Source organism: Microplitis mediator, chromosome 5, assembly GCF_029852145.1.
Source record: "Microplitis mediator isolate UGA2020A chromosome 5, iyMicMedi2.1, whole genome shotgun sequence".
NCBI lineage: Eukaryota > Metazoa > Arthropoda > Insecta > Hymenoptera > Braconidae > Microplitis > Microplitis mediator.
In genome coordinates this window covers 13,336,867-13,361,159 of record NC_079973.1, presented here as the reverse complement: position 1 = coordinate 13,361,159, position 24,293 = coordinate 13,336,867, and the positions used below count along the sequence as shown (strand labels likewise).

Here is a 24,293-nt window from a genome sequence, read left to right as displayed (position 1 = left end):
TCAACTGGCCAAAGTTACCCAGATTTGGACTTTAATTAATAAAAAATATATTTTTTTTTAATTTAATGATATCTAAATTTACTACGATAACAATTTATTTCAATTTTCAATACAAATTTTAGTTTTGGTTTGAAAATCTTAAAAAGTTATTAGATTTATGGAGAATTTAATACTAGAGAAGTTTTTATTGTTAATTTTTTTGATGATTTATTCTAACACTTTGTAAAAAGTTTAGAAAAAAAAGAGCGCGAAAATAATTTAAAAAATAAACCTTTTGGGAACAGGTTCCAAAAAATTACAACTTCGGAAATGGTTCCAATATTTTTTTTTTTCTTAATTTGTTACAAATAAAAAAAAAATTATCAGAAATTATATAAAAAAATTCATTAAACTTTAAAAACTTTTATATATATTTTGATATAAAAAATTTAAAAATATATTCTAGAAAAATTAAGAGCATTCTCAGACAGCACCGCCCACTTTTTAAAAGTATGCAATGACTTTCAACTGTCATAACCGTATTCAAATTTAATTAATTAATTAATTAATTATAGTTGGATTTGCGAGAATTTGAGCTTTGGTTTTTTACCCCCATCATCAAGGCGCAATGTCTTAGGTTTTAAATTTAGATGGTGGGGGTAAAAATCGAAAATATCCGAAAAGCAAAGTTTCGCTAATCCAACTATAATTAATTAAAAAAAAAAATAAAACTCTAATTGAAAAATAGACAACGTAGAAGTAATTTCACCGAGATATAGAATTAAAAAAAAATTACTTACAGTTGATATCAATTTTGTTGAATAAATTCCAGTAAAATCTTCATGTCAATTGTTTAATTAAAATTTTCAAATTTTGTATGCTAAAATTTATTCAACAAATTTCGTTCAACTCCCAACTGATATCAACTGTAAGTAATTTTTTTCAAATTCTGTATTTCGTCGAAATTACTTCTACGTTGTCCTCTTTTCAATTAAAGTTTAAAATTTTTTTTAATTAATCAAGTAAATTTTGATACGCTTATGACAATTGAAAGAAATTGAAAATTTTTAAAAAGTAGTGGGAACTGTCTGAGTATGGCCTTAAAATAAGTTTACAAAAAAATACTGAACCAACTAGTATTTTTAGTTAAAAATTTTTTAAAGTTCCAATAAATAGAACTTAGAAGGTTCTTAATTTAGAGAATTTTCCGAACATTTTTTTTTCATGGGCATAATTAAAAAAATAATTAAATATAAAATTCTTTTATAATTTACGATACTATAATTAAATATTAGGGCGTTTCAAAAAAAAAAAAAATTTTTTTTTTTCTCGGAACCAGGCTCAAAAGTATCGTTTAGATGCCAAAATAGGCCTCTGAAAATATGAGCCCCTAATATCAATATTAAGGTTGTCCGCATCGCACTTTTCGATTTCCCATAAGAATAACACAGGAAAAAAATTTTTTTTCTTCTGATTTTTGAAACTAATGAACCATATATTGCATTGTAATGTCCATCAAATATTTTTGTAGAGAATTGAACGCTCTACAAAAAAAGTCTTATCACTTTTTGATAAATCCATCTGTTCGAAAGTTATTGGAGCTGGAAGTCAAATCTACAGTAAGCTTCGAGATCTTTTTACTTTTCCAGCAAAACTATCAGACTTATCAAGAAATGTCGTAGGAACTTTTTTGTAGACAATTTCATTTCCTACAAATTATTTTCAATAAAGTTCATTCGAATTCCGCATTGTTTTCTAGTTATTCTCATTTTAACGTTAAGTTCTCAAAATCGATTAGAAGACTATTATTTTTATAATCTTGGCATTAAAATGAAAATAACTAGAAAAAAATGCGGAATTTCAAAAAACTTCATTGAAAATAATTTGTAGGAAATAAAATTGTCTACAAAAAAGATCCTATAACATTTCTTGATAAGTCTGATAGTTTTGCTGGAAAAGTAAAAAGATCTCGAAGTTTACTGTAGATTTGACTTCCAGCTCCAATAACTTTCGAACAGATGGATTTATCAAAAAGTGATAAGAGACTTTTTTTGTAGAGCGTTCAATTCTCTACAAAAATATTTGATGGACATTACAATGCAATTTATGGTTCATTAGTTTCAAAAATCATAAGAAAAAAAAATTTTTTTCCTGTGTTATTTTTATGGGAAATCGAAAAGTGCGATGCGGACAACCTTAATATTAATATTGAGGGCTCATATTTTCAGAGGCCTATTTTGGTATCTAAACGAAACTTTTGAGCCTGGTTCCAAGAAAAAAAAATATTTGTTTTTTTGAAACGCCCTGTTAAATATAAACAATTAAAATATAATTAATTTAATTTTAAAAAATGTTATTTTAGAGAAGTGCGCACTCTAACTCATCGACTTCCGTCAGACAATGGCCACTTATCTTTTAACGAAGGCGACCGACTGAAAGTTATCTTGGAAGTAGATAGCAAATGGTTATTATGCGCAAAGGGTGATCGTAAGGGCTTAGTACCAAGAGCTTGCGTGCACGTTTGTCAGACTTAGCCCAAGATAAATATCACCATGAAAATTTAAAATTCACTATCGATATTTAAAAAAAAAAGTAAGAATGAATATATATGAAAGTCACAGAATTCATTAATTTAGGCTGGCAATAATGCCTCGCACTAGTGTCATTAAAATTCGTGTCATATTAATAAAAATAAAAATTAATGACTAATTATTTTAGTTTAATGTACAGTGTAACAAAGATTTAAATGAAGAGTAAGAAAATGATTAAAAAAAAAAGTAAATAATGATAATAAAAAAACTAATCAAGTATTAATTAATGTTAATGACTATGACAAAGATTAATGTTTATTATATTAATTAATAATATATTTTTATTTTTAAATTAATCATAGAATTTCATTAACGTCATTAACTGAATGAAAAAAATTATATGACAAGAAAAAATAATAACTAGTCATCTCTCGATACCAGATTGTATTTAATTATCTAAAGAGAACATATTTATATCCATTGTACATATATACAGTGTAACGACAATTTAAAATGTAACGTTAATAATTAAGTAGTAATAACATACTGTCATTATAATCATTATTATTATTTTTATTATTATAGTTATTATTATATAAATGTAACTGTGATAATCAGGAAAATAAGTTTATCAGTTTGTTTAGTTTTATCCTTTAATATTAATTTAAAATGAATTAATTTTAGTGACGTTTAATTTAAAAATTATGACATTATTTAAAAAATGTTATCTCTACAACTCACATTTACTTTTTATTTAAACATTAGCAATATTGTATTTGGTAATATTTAAAATAATCTTTTTTTACTTGCTTACTGCTTACTGTATCTTGTGTATGTGACCCTTGCATATCGATTTAAGTTTTAATTTAAAGTAAGTAATAGTACTTTAGTAATGATAGTTATACTATTTCACTGTACAGTTTAATGTTACTTATTATTATGCAATAATGCTCGAGTTTAGATACTTAGAACCATAATTATAAAGAAGAAAAAATTATAAAATAATTTATTATTTAAAAATAAAGATGATAAAAAATAATTGTGAACAAAAATGTATGTATATATTCGATGTATGAAATAATTTATCTTTATATAGCTTTGCTAAAAAAAAAACTATAATCATTATGTTAAATCACAAAGATATATAATAAAACAATAAGATTGAAGAAATGGTTTGTCATTATGCAGATTAAAGACTTGAATTTTTATATCTGATTTATATATTTTAATTATTTATATGTTTAAATATTGTGATTGTTGTTAAAAAAAAATGATTTAAAGAATCTCAAAATGCTGGAAATTCATTAAATAATTATAATACTGAAAGAAGCAGACATCAGGCAATTTTACTATTTTTATAAATAAATTACTTGTGTAGAAAATTTTCTGAAAATACACTAGCAAAATTTTTTTAATAGGGGAAAGAGGGGAAGAGGTCTGAGACACAACAAAAAAGAGGATATTTTCGTGATTTTTTTTTCAGAGTATCTTCTTTATTAAAATTCTTAAAATTTGTGACATTATTAAGCATCATTGCAAGAATATTCTGCTAAATTTTCATAAAAAAATATTGAAAAATAAGCCAGTGGTAGTGGGGAGAGACGAGTCACTTCAAAAAAGTCTCCATGCCGAAGGCAGGATAACTCATGACTGCCTCATCTGAAATCAAAAAAACCAAAAAGTTTTCTTTAGTACATAAGTTTACCTTCGATTTGAACGAAGGATTTCTTTTATCAATAACTTATTTTTTAATTAAACAAGAGGAACAATTTTTGGTAAAAATAAGTTTTTTTTTATTGCACCTTTACCAAAAATTAAAAAATGAATATTTCGTTTATTCCTTCGTTCAAATCCGATAAACTTATGTACCAAAAAAATCTTTTTGGTTTTTTGGTTTCAGATGAAGCAGTCATGAGTTATTCTGCCTATGGCATGGAAACTTTTTTTTAAAGTGACTCGTCTCTCCCCACTACCATTGGCTTATTTTTCAATAATTTTTTATGAAAATTTAGCAGAATATTCTTGGAATGATGCTTAATAATGCCACAAATTTTAAGAATTTTAATAACGAAGGTACTCTGAAAAAAAAATAACCAAAACATCCTCTTATTTTTTTGTATCTCAGGAGGTCCCTTTCCTTTAAGTTATTGGAATGCATTTTTTTTTATAAGCATTAATTGTTTATTCGAAAGAAAACAAATTATTGTCGTCTACTTTCAGTATCATAAATAATAAATATAAAATAATATTACTTTTTCATATTTAAAAATTAAAAGTTTTAGTGAATTATTATTCAATCATTAAAAAAATTATACATTATAATAATTTTGGTAATTAGCGTTGAGTTTAAAATTAAATTAGAATGATTAAAATAGACATAGAAATCTGCTGACATTTATATATATGATAAAAAAGTATCTTTTGCAAGAAGAAATATATATTTATAGATATATATTCATATGTAAAAGAGAAAAGAAAACAAAGTATCAAATTATATTGTTTTGCATAATAATTTAATAGATTTATGTTTTCTCGCTTTGTGTCTTGTTCAAATGGTAATATATATATATATATATATGTGTATATATATATATATATATATATATATATATATATATATATATATATATATATTGTATGCAATAAAAAAGATAAATTAATATTAATATATATAAATCATTGAGCGTAAAACAAATTAGTATGATAAGAAGGAAACGCCACAATAAAGAAAAAAAAAATAATAAAAATTGGCCTCGTTAACTCGCTCGAATTTGATGAAACATATACGTATGTATACATTTACATAAAATAAAAATTATCATATTTATTGATAGCACATTTACCAAATTAATAAGCGACATTCCCACTTTCATCTTTCATGCGGTCTTTGTTCTTTTTAGTTAAACGAGTTCATACAAATTTGACTATTTTATTATCCCGGGAAAAAATAATTTTGCCTAATTATGTATAATTATTAGGGTGGCGCAAAAAAACCGACTATTTTTTTTTTTTCCATCTCGCATGAAAATTTGTTGGTTTACGATGTTTTAAGAAGCCTCTCCACAAATCAGCTCGATAAAAGATTTTTAAGAGGTCGCTCACGAATTTTGAAAATATCAAAAATGATCGAAATTCGGATTTTTATTAAAAAAATATTTTTTTTCTCGTGGCAGCAATAGTTTATGTTTGTAAAATCATGACTATGCTGAAAATTTCAGCCCAAAATTTAAATATTTAAACGGCGCTCAAGAATTTTGAATGTTTCCGAGCGCAGTCTCTTGGACGTTTTTGAGCGACCCTTAAATATTAATAATAAAGCTTCTCGATTTTTTCACCATCAATTTGCATGACAATGAATGAAAATATAACCCGAGAAATAGAAATAATAAGTTATTTACATACTTTTTTATTTTTTAATCCAATTTGTAGGTTTTTTCGCTTATTTAAAACTTACCAAATTGTATTGTTTAAGACTGTCCTGTATATTTTTGGTTATGCAAAAGTTATATTTAAGTGAAATGACAATAATTAAGTTATAAAAACTAATCCAAACTATTAGTTACATATTATCAGTTAATATTCGAAATTCTTGAGCGCCGTTTAAATATTTAAATTTTGGGCTGAAATTTTCAGCATAGTCATGATTTCACAAATATAAACTATTGCTGCCACGAGAAAAAAAAAAATTTTTTAATAAAAATCCGAATTTCGATCATTTTTGATATTTTCAAAATTCGTGAGCTACCTCTTAAAAATCTTTTATCGAGCTGATTTGTGGAGAGGCTTCTTAAAACATCGTAAACCAACAAATTTTCATGCGAGATGGAAAAAAAAAAAATAGTCGGTTTTTTTGCGCCACCCTAATAATTATGTATGATTATATATGAAATTATATATAATTATATATGAATTTATGTATGATTATATATAATCATATCTACCTCCATATATAATTATGCATGACGTTATATATAATTTAATCTGATCATGTCTGACCAATACATTATGTCTCGAACTATGTATAAAGTTATATATAGGTCTATATATAATTAGATCCGACCAGACCTGAATTATATCTGCCTATGTATGATCATATATAGGCTTAGATATAATTATATATGAGAATACATGACTAGATCTGATCAGACGGCTAATATAAATTCATGTATAGTCGTGCATAAGTTTATATATGATTGGATCTGATCAGACTTAATTGATGTTAAACCTATAAATATTCAATTATGTATATAGGTCTAATATATACATTAATATATATATTACATAATATGACAATTTTTGAATATCAAAGTTATTAAATTTTTATTTTTTCAACTATCAATCAAACTTAAATCCCCAATACTTAAAAAATGTTCAAAGGTTTCGGCAGCAATTTAAAAGTATAAATCGATATCGATTTATATACGAATATTTATAAATTTATAGATAAATAGATTTGATTAAATGTATGTAATGAATTCTATTGTAATTGTACAAAACCAAATTCATCATTAGGTGCCTTATTTACGTAAGATGTATCAATTTGATTATTTGAGTTCAGTAATGCCATAAACTTTTATTACTAATAATGTATAACAGACTAGAGGACCAGACTACAATCCATCGATAACCAAAGTTGAACAGCATCGACGTGGGATATTAATTGGACGGTATTTAATTAATAGTTTACAGATATTCTAAATGAGATTCTAAAAATGACTATATTCGTTCATGCATGATTATATATAATCATATATGATCATCTATAAACAGATCGAGTTATGTATGATCAGACCTGGCCAATTTTTGGATCTGATCATATATAAGTGATGATATATAATTAGGCAAAATCATTTTTTCTCGGGTATACACACGGAAAAAACGAATTTCGTCCTGATAGCAATAGACGGGATAACGAAAAATTTTGTCATAATGACAAACATGATTAGCTAACGGTAACAAATCAATGTGTGTCGTAATTAAGAAGTCGATTTGTTATGAAAACACATGATGTTTATTATAATAATATCGTCGTATTTTAAATTTGGCATTTGCTACCGTAAGTAATCTTAGCTTACGATTATGAAAATTTTTTTTAATGCTACAAATTCATTCTGTTACTTTAACAAATCAATTTTTTTATTGGAACACAACAGTTTTGTTACAGTTACAAACCATTGCTTGGCACAACGAAACATTTTTCAGCATTACAAAAACATTGAAATCCCAACGAATGCTTCGTTATCCGTATATTAAGGCAGAATTTCGTTACCATATGTTATCTTATTTTGTAGCCACAAAAAAAATTTTTCTGTGCAAAGATAAAATTATACTCCATTTATATTTGGCTTCATTACAACCATCTTTGTAATCACTTAGCATTTTCCAGTACTCTTACATCTTTAGAATCTACTTGAACGAAAATCAGATTCAACAAATTATTAAGAAAAATGAAAAAAAACTAAATATATATTTTTTTTTTATTGCAATATAGAAAAAAATATCTGGGCAACGGTTGACTCTGCGGGTCAACTCCAAAACTTCCCGCTGTTTTTAAGTTCAAGGATTTTTATGAGCTCTTCAAACTCAAACAAATTACGTTTCATGCTGAAGTTTGAAAATTTAAGGATCGAAAATAATGAAAAAGCGTTTTTGAAATTTTTATTCATGATTGTGTTCAATTAAATAAATGTATTCAGGCAGAAATCAATGAATGTGTTTAAAGTAATCATGTATGATCAGGCCTGAAATTAGTTATGACCATGTCTGTAGTGTTAAATACGTTCAGGCCTGCTTATATCTGATCATACCTGTTCATGTCTGATGTCATATATGATCATGTCTGAAGCGTGAAATACGTTCAGGTCTGAACATTTTTTGCCGGGCAAGCTCATTAATATGCAGTAGTACAACAAGAAAAAATTGCGTAAAGAAAATACTCAACAATTTCATGAAATTGTAACTAATAAGTTATTTGAAGCAAAAGAAAATTTATACTTATTGATTATTTAACTTCCCGCTATAAAAATTGAAAATTTAAAAAAAAAAGAGAAATTGGTTTCGGTCCGATTTTAAGAAAATCGAATTTCTAACAGATCTTGAGGTTTTAGGAAGCCGTTCCGACTAATTTCAAGATAATGTCCGAAAGTATGTATATTAGCCCGACTAGCATTTTTCATAAGGGCCTGACGAGCTCCTTATCGGGTTAACCTTATTTCAAATAAGGTCCCGATCAGGGTATCCTGACGAGGACCCTGATATGGATGTAACGCTTAAGACCCATGAGGTCCTTATCGGGATTGCCTTATCAGGACCATACCAGGATATCCTCATCAAATCCTTATCAGGATTACCTTATTAGTAATTATTTTTGAAAAAATATTAAATTGCAAAAAAAAAAAAAATAAGAGAATTTTAATTCGATCGAGAACGTTATTTATTGTATTGAAAGCATTAATTAGAGGAAGTAAACATATTATTTATTGATGAAATAAATCCCGATAACTGCTGGGCTCGAACCTGCGTCCTTTCGATTCAAAGTCCTCGATGCTATCCACTGGGCTGACATACACAAGTGATCTCAAAAGTGTAAATATAATATTCATTATGATGTCAAAGAATAACTGATGAAGAAGTAAAAAATCTGTGCTACAATGATTGACGTGATTTTTATATAATATTCTTTTGTACTTTTTTAAATTTTTAGCCTGTAAATGAAATATTTGAAGGAATGGGATAACTTTTTTTTTGAATAGGGATATCCTGATGAGGTCCTGACCAGGAACTTGTCAGGTTGACCCGATGGCAAATAACTTTTTTTTGAATAAGGATATCCTGATGAGGTCCTGATCAGGACCTTGTCAGGTTTGCCCTAATAAGGCAAACCTTATATTAACCTGATAAGGTCCTTATGGTACTTCAGGCAAATCAGGAAGAAATTCTAGTCGGGAGGGTGTGCCAAAAAAAATCGATAATTTTTTTTTTTTACTCTCCCACAAAAAATTTGTTGGTCAGCCCTAAAAAAAAGTTCAGTTAAAATTTCAGCCCTTAATTTCAATTTTAAGAGGTCCATCATCGATCTTAAAGTTTTCCCATTTAAATAACATGGGAAAACTATTTTTTTACATTATTTATGGCTGCAAACTGTGAAGATTTTTTTTTTTGACATTATTGATCAGTGAACCTTCTTAAGCAATAAATTGTCTATAAAAAAATTCATAGAATCAGATCTGTGCACTCAATATTTGGTCTATTAATGACGTTAGAATATGCGAATTTTACGAAAATTCGTTATTTTTACATCTGGAAACTAAACTGTTGGTTGTAGAAAAAAAAGTTAAGTAGTAATTTCGTAGTACATTAGATTCTCTACAAAATTGCCATTGAGAACTTTTTTGTATGATGAACAGTTCAATAGTTACGAGCTCTCGAAGTCTCATTATTTGAATTATTTACTTATAACAATTAAAGTATTGAGTATAGAGACAACAGTTATTTAAAAATTCAGTAAAAAATCCTATACACTACGTATATACGCGGAAATTTTATCTTCAACGAATCCTGATAAATTTGAGCTCCAAAAGTCTCAATTATAGATTTATTTAAATTATCCGTTTAACCTATTCTCTGTTGAAAATAATTTGAATCAAGATTTTTTAGCAGTATTTTAAATTTATAAAAAAAACTCGTAATAAGTCCATCATATCATTAATAGTTGATTGTTTATTTACTATTTCTATTCCTTGATTACAAAAATCTAATGACATAAAGATTTTTTTTGTTTCAATTAAAAAACAAAACGATTTTTTAATTTTTCTTTGGAGTATTCTAGCTGCTAGTAGCTAATTCTTCGATAAATTCAAATTTAAATTTATATAACCCACTGAGAAATTTGTTATTCTCGAAATTAAAATTAACTTAGAGTAATTTAGAAGCCTGAGTGAGTGAAAAGTATAAAAAATACACACAGCGATAATTAACTTATAAATATACTTTATTTTCACACTACTTAAAACTTTTAAGTCACAAAATTTAAAGTCACACTGTATTTTACCTAATTTTATCTAAATGATTATTTTTCATTGTCTGAAGGATTAACTTTAAATAACATCAATTTTAAAGCTCACAGTTATTTAAAAAATACATAATTTTTATTTTAATAAATTTTATAATAAAGATGATGTTTTTCATCTACAATTAATTTTTAAGATCAGAAAATATCATATCACATAAGTTGATATTATTTAATTTGGTAAATGGAATCTTCAATAAAAATTATGCTTGAGTTTTGTTTCAACTGCATAAAGAAATCGAAATTCAAATGTAAAATTATTAACTTTTGGTTAACTTCCGCAACAATTACCTTTAAATAATGAAAAAATCTTTAATAGCATGTGTTAGTAATATTTAAGTGTCGGATACTCCGAAAAAAAATTAGAAAATCTTTTTGTTTTTTAATTAAAACAAAAAAAAATTTTATTTTATTAGATTTTTGTAATCAAGAAATAGAAATAGTAAATAAACAATCAACTATTAATGATATGATGGTCTTATTACGAGTTTTTTTTATAAATTTAAAATACTGCTAAAGAATCTTGATTCAAATTATTTTCAACAGATAATAGGTTAAACTGATAATTTTAATAAATGTATAATTGAGACTTTTGGAGCTCAAATTTATTGAGTCGTTGAAGATAAAATTTCCGCGTATATATGTAGTGTATTGGATTTTTTACCGAATTTTTAAATAACTGTTGTCTCTGTACTCAATACTTTAATTGTTATAATCAAATAATTCAAATAATGAGACTTCGAGAGCTCGTAACTATTGAACTGTTCATCATACAGAAGAGTTCATAAAGACAATTTTGTAGAAAATCAAATGTACTACAAAATAACTACTCAACTTTTTTTTTAATAGTCAATATTTTAATTGTTATAAGTAAATAACTTAAATAATAAGACTTCGAAAACTCATAACTATTGATATGTTCATCATACAAAAAAGTTCTCAATGGCAATTTTGTAGAAAATCAAATGTACTACGAAATTACTACTTAACTTTTTTTTCTACAACCAACAGTTTAGTTTCCAGATGTAAAAATAACGAATTTTCGTAAAATTCGCATATTCTAACGTCATTAATAGACGAAATATTGAGTGCACAGATTTGATTCTATGAATTTTTTTATAGACAATTTATAGCTTAAGAAGGTTCACTGATCAACAATGTCAAAAAAAAAAATCTTCACAGTTTGCAGCCATAAATAATGTAAAAAAATAGTTTTCCCATGTTATTTAAATGGGAAAACTTTGAGATCGATGATGGACCTCTTAAAATTGAAATTAAGGGCTGAAATTTTAACTGAACTTTTTTTTAGGGCTGACCAACAAATTTTTTGTGGGGGAGTCAAATAAAAAAATTATCGATTTTTTTTGGCACACCCTAATGTATAAATTTGCGAATTTAGTTAATATCAGTTAGAAATTGTATATAAACCTGAAGATAAAATATTTCTACAAGTTAAATCTTTGGGTTTTTTAAGATAAATATATGTATATATAGGGGAAGGGGGGGGGGGGCAAAGCGGGGTACTTAAGAAAATTCTAAGGTTTCGAGGACTCAAATACGCCAAATCTTTTTTTTTTTTTTTCAAATGATTTTCAAAGTAAATAGAAAAAATTTTCAGTTGCCCTTAAAAAAAAAAATTTCATTTTTGCCGGCAACGATATATTTTAATTTAACTCAACTCTATCGTAGATACGAAAATGTTCCCCGGACCATTATTAAGTCGCTCATAAGGACTCAGGTAAAAATTTAACAGTGTAATTAGTTCGAAAAACCTTAATGCTTCGAAGATGGATTGTCGTAATGACACTCATATACGGTACTACAATAGTAAAGTACATAAGTATTTAATGATCTGCATATGTACAATACTCTTAAATATTTAGTTTTAGTATAAATATTTCTATAACATAGAATCGTCGTTAGCTCATTATTTATTTAGATTTCAAGATTAAAAGGATAAAGTTATTGAGAGAGAAAGACTGGAAAACTATAATAGTTGAGACAATGAACTCATTGGGATTCCCGTATTGTCAAATGGACAAATTTAATTTTAGTAGAAAGAAATTAATTTTCAGAACAACTTAAGAACTATTGTTGTCCTGTATGGGTTTACTTTTGAATAATTCTATCTTTGTTGCACTAATGACGATGGATTTTGAAGAGTGGGGCAAGAAAAATCATTGTCGGGGGCATTTTTGCTAATGTCGGAAGTACCATAGACATCATCATTTAAACTCAGTTTTGATCTTGAGACTGCAAGTCGTACAGTTACTCTCGTCTTAAGACTACATCAGTATAACCAACGTTTACCAATAATTTAACGTTGAATTAGTACAAAGTGAACAGTTACTCTAACAGTGTAGTGCTCAAGTTCGTTTTTTAAGAGTTCATTTGTTAAAAATAAACAATTACCAACAATATCAAATTCATTACAATGGAATTATCAGAGTTTACCTACGAATACGTTTCCAAATCGATCGAACGAGGTGTGATCAAAGATATCAATGCAGTGATTCCAGTCTTGGGTGGTTTAACGTTGCTTCACATAGCAACTTTGAATAATGATCAACAATTAGTGGACTATCTGCTCCGCAAAGGAGCTGATATAAATTCAAAAAGTGAATGCTGGGGTACAGTTTTTAATATTGCTCTGATAGTGAATAACCTGACAACAATTCAAAGTCTAATAAGCTTTGGAGCAGACGTTAATCATCGAATTGAGTTCTCTGAATTACGCCGTTTCAAGATGGCAGTTTACCAATATTGTAAAGAAATTCGTAAGTTTTCATTATCATCCTCTTTCTGTATCCATACGATATTTCTTTCTGGTCATACAGCTGTTGCCACTCTACCATTAAATATCGCTATTCATGGACAGAATGTAAAAATGGTAGAGCTACTTTTAAAAAATAATGCTGATCCGAATCCTGATGCTGATACTTATGGATCACCACTACTCTTTGCTGCTATTAAAGGAGATTTACCAATTATAAAACTTCTTCTGGCCTACGGTTCAAATGTTAATATTGTAATGAAACATGTTGGAGGAATTCCTCACGGTTTAGGAGAAAGTCCTCTACATGTTGTTGCCCACAATCAAGACTCGGAAGCATTAAAATTGTTCTTAGATCATGATATGATTGATATAAATATAGTGACAGATTTTAAAGATTCAGCACTTCATTGCGCAATGATGGATACGACTGACGATAATATCATAACTTCTTAATGCTGGTATTGATGTTAATTTAAAAAACAGTGATGGTAAAACAGCATTTAATATTTCAACACAGAATAATTCAAAAAAAGTTAATGATATAATTACGGAACATATTGCGAAATGTAGTGCGGCGAATTTTTATGTCAATGAAGAAAATTTAGCAGTCATAAATAGTGAAAAATTTGGCGCATTACGCAACCAGTGCATAAGCGAAATGGAAAAAATGAAGATAACATTTGTTGGTAAAAGTAATGTAACGTATCATTATGTTTTAAATAATAAATGTGTCCACAAATTAGCTTTAAGTTTAAAATATGTTAGTGATAGTACGATTTTAGATTCTGCCATTCAATCTATTTTTCCACTATATGCTGGAATAATAAATTACCGGTTAAAAAAAGCATTAAGAAGAAAGAAATTGTTATTCAGTGCTACTGATTTAATTGATGATATTTTCCAAGAACTACAACTCCCAAGTACTTTTACGAGGGATATTTTTAAATTTCTATCCAATGAAAATTTAAAAAAATTACAATGAAATATTTATACGAATATTTTTACTTAGTATTATTTAGTTTGTAACAAATCAGTAGTTATTATCAAGTAAATTTAATGAATTAATTTTTATTACATGTATTTTATTATTATTATATTAATATTGCATTAGTTATAAGACATTTTGTTAAGCTTTGTAAATATATAAATTTATATTTACATTATGTATAATTTTATTAATCCTGTTATTGGCGTAAGCTATTGGGGTTGATTTTTTTCAATAAAATAAAATCAAATTATTATTATATGAAACAAAATACTTTATTTTTAAAAATTTCCTGCATGAAAACAAAGTATATTTTTATTTTATATACGAAAATATATAATTATATAAAGCGGCAAAAATTTATGTATGTTTGAATATAATGTTCATATAAGTTTTTCCCTACACGAGTCAACTCTACAGACAAAGTTTTACATCGCAACAACTCTAGAAACGATTATTTTCACATCGATCAATTTCTACATGAGAACATCTTTCATAATAAAAATCTCTACAGAGATCAACTCTACAGCGATTATTTTTACATGCCGCAAAGTTCAAACTGTAGAATTTTTGTTATGACACTTTATTAATAAAGTAGGTTAATTATATAAAAAAAAAAAATAAATGAAATTGAAATAAAATTATTTAAATATTACAAAAGTGATGATTCATCCCCACAACAAATTTAGAAAATCAAGGGGTTGCTGCTGTTAACCTAGTGGTCTGAAGTCAAGTTTTTATATCAATTTATTGTTTAATCAGTATTAATATTCGTTGTTGTCTTTATATTTTTATTTTCAATAAAATATTAATTGATCACCACTCATAATTTACTATAAGGAAAAAAAATTACGGGTACGGTTCCCATAATTTTATGAAATTTTTTCTTATACCGTTATAGGAACTACGTCCATAATTGATGGGAGCAGTTCCTATAATATAGGAATGATTCCCATAGTATTAATGTTAAGGGTAGCTTTCCCATTGAGGGTAAACAAATACTTAATAATTTTTCAAGTCGAATTAACAATAAATGGACGTAAAATTTGCCTGAAAATTGACAACTTTTTTCTAGTCAACTTTTGAAGTAAATTTGCATTCTAATTCGGGTAGTAAATTTACGTCAAGTTGTGTGGCAAATTGTATATTAATTGTCCTCAAAAACGGAAGAGTCCCAAGTTGACGGAAATTTGACAGAAAAAGTCAAGAAAACTTTTGTAAGTAAACTTATGCTAAAGCGAACTGTGCTATTGGGGTAAATTGAGCAAAAATTAACCGAAAATTTTTCTTTCAAACTTTTGCTGTCAATTTGTCAGTAAATTCGGGCAGCGAATTTCAGGCAATTTCAATGTCAAATTACTGTCAATTTCAAGCTAAAGTGGCTATTAGGGTATCTCAAATATCCTGATAGCCACGCTCTAAAGATAATTGCTCAGCAAGTTATGCAGTTCAACATTTTCGGCAAACTTAACGACAAGTTTCTGGCAAGCCTTGGCTGGATAATATTCGCGTGCAAGTTGGTGCAAATCTACTGCCGTTATCTGGATGCAATTTGACAGAAGAATTTAGAAGAATTTTCAATCAACTTAACGTCATTGTCTGACAGTAGGGGAGCGTGAGGTCGCCCCGGTCACCTAAGAAATAAACCTTTAAAATTTTTCAAATTATCCTTTCGACATCATGAAACGGACGTCATCTTATTCTATGGAATCTAGAGAACCAAAGACATATACTTAAAAATGAAAGTATAAAAGTAAATAGAAATATTTGATGAATTAAAAAAAATTAAAAAATCCCGGTCACTGTTGATTTCAAATCAAAAATTAAAAATCTATAGTCGTATTGCTGAAATTTCATCGAATTAAAATTTTATTTGGTCAAATGAAACTTAAGAAGTAAAGAAAAAAATGTAAAATTAATAATTAACAACATTTAACTTTTTTTTCCGTTTTCCGAACTCGGTTACAAGGCATCTATAATTTGTAACGGGGTAAATTGAGTTACGTTATCGACCAAAATCGTGATTTTTCAAGGATGGTCACCTACCCTACCTGCTACCCCAAATGAGCATTCAATTAAGTTTTTCGACTTGTAGCCGGGCGCGCTAATTGAAAATACTGAGACGCTACGCCCAACCATAATTAATTAAGAGAGGAGTTTTTCGATCATTGCCGAAAATAATCGAGCGGAATTAATAAAACTAGAAGACAGCAGCGAAAAAGAACAGTAGTGACCGGAACGGCCAGACTGAACAGACATTCAAGACAGAGTCGGCAAGACTGGGTAACGACTCAGACGCACCCGGGGACACAGTCAATAGGATCGGGCAAACCATCTAGACGCCCAAAGTTACAACCAGGAAGCACTGAGCCGGGAGGACCGAGTAACCACGAGACAATTACACGGACTAGGACAATTACACGGACCAGGACAATTACCGGACCAAGACAACTAACACTGGACAACCGACGGTGTAAGAATCAACGTAAATCGTAATAGGTATTTTATAGAATATATGTGTGTATATATGTATATAAATATTCTTTAACTTTTGAACGAACTAATTTGGCTTTTTTTGTGGCGTTTGTAGCGGCTCGTTAATTCAAACAACTTGTGAGAAATTGAGCATATAGTCCACTCGATGTGCACGAAAAAACGGTGGAAGATCATTATTAGCGTTGACAGTAACCGATTTTGAAGATTTTTTTTTTTTAAATGCTAGAAAAAATTTAAAACAAACAGTTGATTTAAATTCGATGTGTGCAAATTTTTTTTTTATAAAAAAATTAGATGTAAAATTGAATATCTCAGAAACTATTGAGAAGTCTTCGAGACAAATTAGTATCATTGAGCAAGATCACGTCAAGTGGACCCCCCAATTTCCACTTGATCATGAAAATTAATTCTATGTATTTTTTTCGTATGTAGTCACTATGAAAAATTAACCCCTCAAACGATTTTTCAAAATTTTTAATTTAACAACATTTTTTTTTTACAATGAAAATTTTGAGTACTTTTAATTAAAAAATAGATTCCGAAACAACCGTTACAGATAAATTAATGAAATTTTCAGGATTTATTGTCGAATATCTATATTTTATAAAAATGTTAATAGCATAAAATTATTTGTTTATTATTCCATTGTTAATTAACTTTTAAGTAAACAAATGAAAATTTCATTGACTTCTCGGTAAAAAAATGAAGTTTTTTTTCATGGGTTACATGCATTATTTATTAAAGTTTAAGATCCCGAAAGAAAATTTCACTGCTCGCGATGAGTTTGAACAATATGGATTTATTTATCACTGCGCGCCGGTCGCTAATATATCTTAGCTACGGCACTGTCGCAGCACAAGCGCTGAACTAAAGAACAGAGAGAGGGAATTCATCGTAACACTAAACAAGTAAAATCTGTTTTATGATTGTCGCTATCCCCAAATAGCTCACACCAAGATCCCTCGAGACCCCAAAGCATCAAAGGGTTAAAAAGTGGTTGATTATACGCTATTGGAATTTCCGCCTCGGAAAAAATAATTTTAAAATTTGTTATGGTTTCCGAAAGATAGTAAATAATTAGTGAAGTTGCAAATTTAAGACCATTCTGAACTTTGAGGTGATCAATTTTGTAAATATAGAAAAATTCAATAACAAGCAAATTTTTTATTCCTAACCTTGTTTTTTAACAGTACTGATAAGAGTCAAAGACTGGTCATAGTTGGTTTTAAAGTCGTTTTTTTTTTTCGAAATGTATACATTTTTGTGTATGCTGTGGTGTCATAGTAAAGCTGGACCATATTGGTAATTTTTGTATGTCTTTATTCCGATTCACGCCAATGTTGAAGTCCACGAAGACATGGAACGCAATGTCCACGTTTTCAGAGGCAGTCATCCGGAAGAAAAAAGACGAAAAAAAACTATATAGCAACTAGCGAAAATGGAGAGTGCCATGAACACAACTAGGGCCAGACTGAAGTAATGCAAGAATCGGATTCGATTTTAATACTATATAGATATAAATTCATATACTAGATATACATTCATTATTTACAAGAACACTGTTATGAACCTTTTCGGAATTTTTTTCTTTTACATGGGTATACGATGATAGTATAATCAGCAAGGTAAAGTTTACTATTAAGGATAATGATAATTGTTATAGTCACTTTGAATAATCGTCATTTATCTTGGGTTTTTTCAACGTATTTTAATTTTTGCATACCTCGAATGCGAAGCGATAAAAATGCTCTATTATCTCCAGAACAAAAGTTGCTATTCACTCAGCTCAAATCATTTTCTTTTAGATTTCCAATAGCGTGTATTCATCAGAAAGTATATTTTTTTTACTCTATATTTTTTATCTGATTTTCCGGTATTTTGACGATACATTTGACAAAAGACATGCATTAACTGAGTATATTGTCCAGTTTCATCAAGATATTTAGGAGTTTCTGGTAGAAAAGTCAAACAAAATGCGGTAAAAAATGCTACTAGCGCACATATTAAAATATACAAGTTCCAGGGGTTAAAAAAAAAATAAGTAGCTTCACTTATGAAACTGAATTTCAATGGAATAATAATCCAGCTGATCCCTTTTTTTTTAAAGAAAATAAAACGATTCATTAATTTAATTTTTTTTTTTTTGTAATTTGTTAATTTTCTTAAGTAATTTACCTGTATTCAAAATAGTCCTAAAAATATAAGGAAATTCTATCCAACTAAGCATCCTGTCTCTATAGTCATCAGGTTGAAATTCTCCAAGATGAGCAAAGATTACTGTAAATTGTGCACTTTGACTAACGAAAAAAAAAAAGAAAAAAAAAATTCATGATAAGAATTTGAATAAATTTTGACATATTTAAATTAATTTTTCGATAAATTACCCGACTCCATTGAAAAATTTACAAATTACGAATCTATAGTAATTTGATATAACAGAAGCTAGAGCATTTGAGCAGCCATCCAAAAGCAAACCATAAATTAAACTTATTTTCCGACCGCTAGTTTCGGCCATACATGCCCAAAAATATGAACCCAGTGCCATTCCTATTCATTTTTTATAAATACATAAGAATACACTTAATAATTTTCCTTGAAATTTAAAGCAAATTATTTTAAGTTACTCACAAAGTAATGTACGAGCAGGGTACCAGAGTTTCTGGATTCAAATAATTTTTTTACTTCAATCAACTAAGAAATTTTGCTTGAGAATTTTTTAGTAAGAATCACCCATAAAATTTGATTCTGGAAGAACATCCTAGTGGAAACTAAAATTTAACTTAAGATTCTTTATTTTGTTTATCTTTTTTGTTAATAAAAAACTGAAATTTTGATGAATAAAAAAAAAACACATCTTGCTCAAAATTTGATTCCGCATCGAATGTGCTATCACTCATAATTTTGCCACAATTCCAAAGATTTTTTCCAGCAAATTCAAACAGGATATTCACAAAAATCTTCGTTACTATGTAGCATAGTAATGGTTACCATTCTAGCATAGGAATCAGAACTATTCTTCAAACTAAGATCGAAAACTACAAATAAGTTGAAACTAAGATGAAAAAATCTCTAAAAGTTGACAAAAATTTAATTTTAGTTGAAAAAGTCAAGATCTTATCGGAAAATCGTCGGCAAAACGATAACTTCAAAAGAAAATATGGTGAAGCGAGCATTAATCAAGTTTTGTTTCTGACCCGGGTATCCTTAGAAAATTTTAAATTTAATGCAGAATTAATTTTTTTAAATAATTTTTTCCAAGATGTCAAATTCTAATAGCGAATATTCCGATATCACACATCAATAAACAATTATATTAAAATTCTTTTCATACAAAATAATAACTTTCACAATATTTACCTATCAGTAAACTAATTGCAATGCCATTCTGCGCAATTGTTGACATTTTATAATCACATGTAGCTGCGGGGATAACAAAACTGACATTCTCAAAACTGATACCAGTATTTATTGCTATTAAAGTAACAATAATTAATACTTTGTAGTTAAATTTGCCGAAACCTTATTTTCAAAAATATTAATAATTATTTTTATGAAAAATTTAATTAACAATAATTAATTTTTACCTGTTTCATTTAAAGCGGCTTGAACAACTTTTTCATCTACTCTTGAGGTTGTCATGGTATGAAAAGAATGATTGTATTCTACTCAAGTTTTACGTTTATTAAATAGTGACATTGAAACTATAGATAAAAATTATCTATATTATGTTTATTGCATATTAACTAGTTTTATATATACTGTTTTTCCAAGACAGAATATCGATTAAAAATTAATTTTGTGATAAGATATGTAACTCGAGCTGAAACTGTTAATAGTAATTACTGCGTAATTTTCATCAACTTTGAAAGTGTTATCATAAAAAGTGAATACATAAGTAATGTCTTTAAAAATATTAGTTTTCTTAAAATTCACCGAATCATTATACTAATACAGTCGATATTAATTAAATATAAGGTAAAAGACCCATTTCCTGCTCACTGTTCATTGGAGTGAGATGAAACCACCTAATATAAATTAGTGAATGAAATAAAAAATTATTTTTCATAGTTGTAAATATTAGAATAGATTTTATTTGAAGAATTATGTTGATGATTAATTAATATTAAGTTTTTAAGGACGTTGAGTTAACCCATAGTTGCTCACTAAATGTTATCGCTCAAGGACAATATCAATTGAACTATGATAATAAGTTTATTGATTTGGAGAATAACTTATAAAATACATAACTTTATTCTTTTATAATATCAATTTCTACAAATTTTATGAAAATTCTACAAAAATTATAAAACACTCGGCAAGATTCCAACATGGTCTGAGTTCGAATCCCAGTTCAGGCTATCTATATTTTTCTCAATTTATCTATAAATTGTCTTATTAAGAAGGTTAATTGTAAGCTTAGGTTTCACTATACGTAAAAAAATTAGATAAGTTGAATTATAAAATATATATAGTATATATATAAATTTCCAGAAGTTACTTCGCGACTCTGTCGTAGATGGCGCTGCTTGTAGCGCTTCTCACATGTACTCGTCATAACAGTAGTTTGAATATATAAGATTTTCAATGCTGTGTTAATGTCACCCCAGTGAGAGTCCAATGAATAGGTCTTAAGCGTCGGGCACGGACGTTACTGACGCATGTCGTTCTCCGTGTTCTTGTGGCAGTTCCCATATTCGAACCGGGAAGAGAGCGAGACTCTTGGACTGAGTTTCGAATCTCCGGGTCACGGACGATGATGGCATCTGCCATCCTCCGGGATATGGTGGTAGTTCCCCGCACCTCGACTATCTGGGTGATCATTTTTTTTTTAAGAAAAACAAAAACTTTCCTAACATTTTTTTTCTGAATGAAAAATTAACAGATAGTTTATTATTTCATCTAAGGTAAAATTATTATTTAAAAATTTATATTAATTAATTTGCATAAATTATCAGAATATCTTTAAAAAAAATATTCTATAATTTTATCAGATTTTTTTTTCATATAAAGTATATACTTTACTTCTGATACTTCATATTAATGAAGTAATAATTTTTAACTTCCCGCTGAGAAAATCGACAATTTTCAAAAAATTCGGAAAGTTATTGGTTTTACCCCGATTTTCAAAAACTCGGTTTTTATCATATGTCGACATTTGAAGGTGCTAGGATGCTATTCTGACATTTTCAGAGCGATGTCTGTGTGTATGTATGTGTGTGTGTGTGTGTGTGTGTGTGTGTGTGTGTGTGTGTGTGTGTGTGTGTGTGTGTGTGTGTGTGTGTGTGTGTGTGTGTGTGTGTGTGTGTGTGTGTGTGTGTGTGTGTGTGTGTGTGTGTGTGTGTGTGTGTGTGTGTGTGTGTGTGTGTGTGTGTGTGTGTGTGTGTGTGTGTGTGTGTGTGTGTGTGTGTGTGTGTGTGTGTGTGTGTGTGTGTGTGTGTGTGTGTGTGTGTGTGTGCGTGTGTGGATGTAAACCTCTCATATCTTTTTGACGAATGAAACGATTTAGATGGTTCTTGCGGCATTCAAAAGGTATTTTCTGAACTTAGATTTTTAAAAAAAATTTAGACCGTTCAGTCAAATAAACTCTGAGATATTTAAGAAATACGAAAAAAAAAAAATTTTTTTTTTCGTTTTCGTTGGATATTGCGAAAACTGTTGGATCGATCAATTCAAAAATCTAATCAATTCTAGAACTCGATAAAAGCTTTCGATTGCCACCTCAACCGTCTCAATCGGTTAATTCGTTCGCAGGATATTGTGGGGAGAGAATTGGTAAAAAACGGTTTATTCGAAAACAATGGAATACAAACGTATTTTCGAGCTTGAAGAGCTCGAAAATGTATTCACAACAATGTTTACGAGCTCAAGGAGCTCGAAAACAGCGGGAAGTTTTAGGGCTGACCCGCAGGGTCAACCGATAGACATATTTTTTAATCTATAATCATAACTTTACTTGATTTACTTTTACTCGAGCAATACATTAGCTGAAGCAGCTTTTTTTTAGCTGACGAAGAACATTGTGGCTAATAATACACAGTTGTATGACCAGTTTGCTTGATTTTAAATTGATAAGTGAAGGCAATTGAATTAATCACTCATCAAATTAATAATGCTATTATTAATAAAGTGTAATATTATATTTATAATATTTTATTTATCATATTCAGTCGGTTGGAATTTTTCAAAAGTTAATTTACCAAACGACGTTTTTATTTGGCGATTTTCAATCTGAAAAAATCGAATATTTCTTGCTGTTCCCAGGTAACTAAAAAATAATTACATTCAGAGAATTTCACGGTATTTTTTGCATAAAAAATTATAGCAACATTGTTATAGCTATCGTAGCATACGGACAGTATAGAATTATGGTGAAATTTACGGATAATATAGAAATTTTTCGAATACATCGAACAAAATTTACCATGTCCCAGGTAGGAAAGAACAACTGGGCAAGGTTTGGACCAAGCCTTGGCCAAGCGTCACTAGGATTATGCAAGGCTTGGCACGTGCCTTGGCTGAGCATTGGGCCAAGGATTGATCCAAGCCTTGGATGATAGCCATGTCCCCAGCCTTGGGGAACGAAATATCAAGCCTCGGCCGAGTCTTGGGAAACAAAAAATTGAGTCTTGGCCAAGGCTTGGGAAACAAAAAATCAAGCCTCGGCCAAACCTCGGGAAGCAAAAAATCTAAGGCTCACCCAATGCTCGATCTAAAATATTATTATTTAAATTAATAAATATAATTAAAAAAAAGTTTGATCACACTTTTATCGACATTACATTGGAGTGTAATTAACTAATTACTGAATTAATGGGAAATAACAAATAAAATTATTTGGGGGCTACCGGGGTTCGAACTGAGATCCTTCTGATTACTAGGCCGGGACGCTATCCACTGTGCTAAATCTGATGTCCAAATAATCATGATTTTTTTGCTTGTTAATTATTTAAATACAATTTAATTCAAAAATATTAAATCGTAAAGATGAGGTGAACTGTAGTTTTATTTAATGAACAAAATTGTCTGATGAGTAATGACATATTTTTATTAGCACTACTAGGGAAGGGGAGGGGGGGGGCAAAAGGGGGTAGGGTAGGCAAAACGGAGTACCCCCAAAATATTAAAAAAAAAAAAATGTTTTTTTTAGTCTAATTGCTATAAATCCGATATATTTGCGCATTTTTAGCACTACGCATGACACTTGGGGCAAAATGGACCATCCAAAAATTCTGAATAAATGATTCTTTCATATTTTTATTGTCAAATTAAAAAAAATTTAATATATTCATTCATTTTTCGGCTGATTCTCTATAGCTGTGGCAAATTCGGCCACTAAAAATATTCGAAAATAATATTTTATTTTTTTATTGATAAAATTTTTGAAATAATGCAAAATAATCTGTAGTCTAAAAAATCAAAAAACACGTTTTTTGGGTTCACAATAATGACAAATAAAAA

At 28.5% G+C, this 24,293-nt stretch overlaps 3 protein-coding genes across 8 annotated transcripts in view; 2 read left to right on the top strand and 1 right to left on the bottom strand.

Annotated features, from left to right (window-relative positions):
- The window catches only part of LOC130667410 (uncharacterized), a 33,224-nt gene extending 27,881 nt beyond the window's left edge, over positions 1 to 5,343 (top strand). For all 6 annotated transcript variants that reach the window (XM_057468957.1, XM_057468953.1, XM_057468954.1 and 3 more), the window contains one exon: positions 2,342 to 5,343. In XM_057468957.1, the coding sequence (XP_057324940.1) occupies positions 2,342 to 2,513 (172 nt within the window). In that variant the 3' untranslated portion in view covers positions 2,514 to 5,343. The remainder of the gene's footprint in view (positions 1 to 2,341) is intronic.
- Positions 5,344 to 13,012: 7,669 nt separating this feature from the next.
- Positions 13,013 to 13,807, top strand: LOC130668845 (ankyrin repeat and KH domain-containing protein mask-like). The gene has a single exon (XM_057471333.1). It carries the CDS (start codon positions 13,013 to 13,015, stop codon positions 13,805 to 13,807), a length of 795 nt encoding a protein of 264 aa, XP_057327316.1.
- A 4,280-nt stretch (positions 13,808 to 18,087) lies between these two features.
- On the bottom strand, positions 18,088 to 20,482 carry LOC130668011 (synaptic vesicle glycoprotein 2B-like). Its single transcript, XM_057469982.1, has 5 exons — positions 20,420 to 20,482; positions 20,193 to 20,354; positions 19,220 to 19,382; positions 19,011 to 19,132; positions 18,088 to 18,928 (listed from the first exon to the last, which is right to left on the bottom strand). Exons 1-5 carry the CDS (start codon positions 20,472 to 20,474, stop codon positions 18,627 to 18,629), a joined length of 804 nt encoding a protein of 267 aa, XP_057325965.1. The 5' UTR covers positions 20,475 to 20,482; the 3' UTR covers positions 18,088 to 18,626.
- Between the last annotated feature and the right edge of the window lie 3,811 nt (positions 20,483 to 24,293).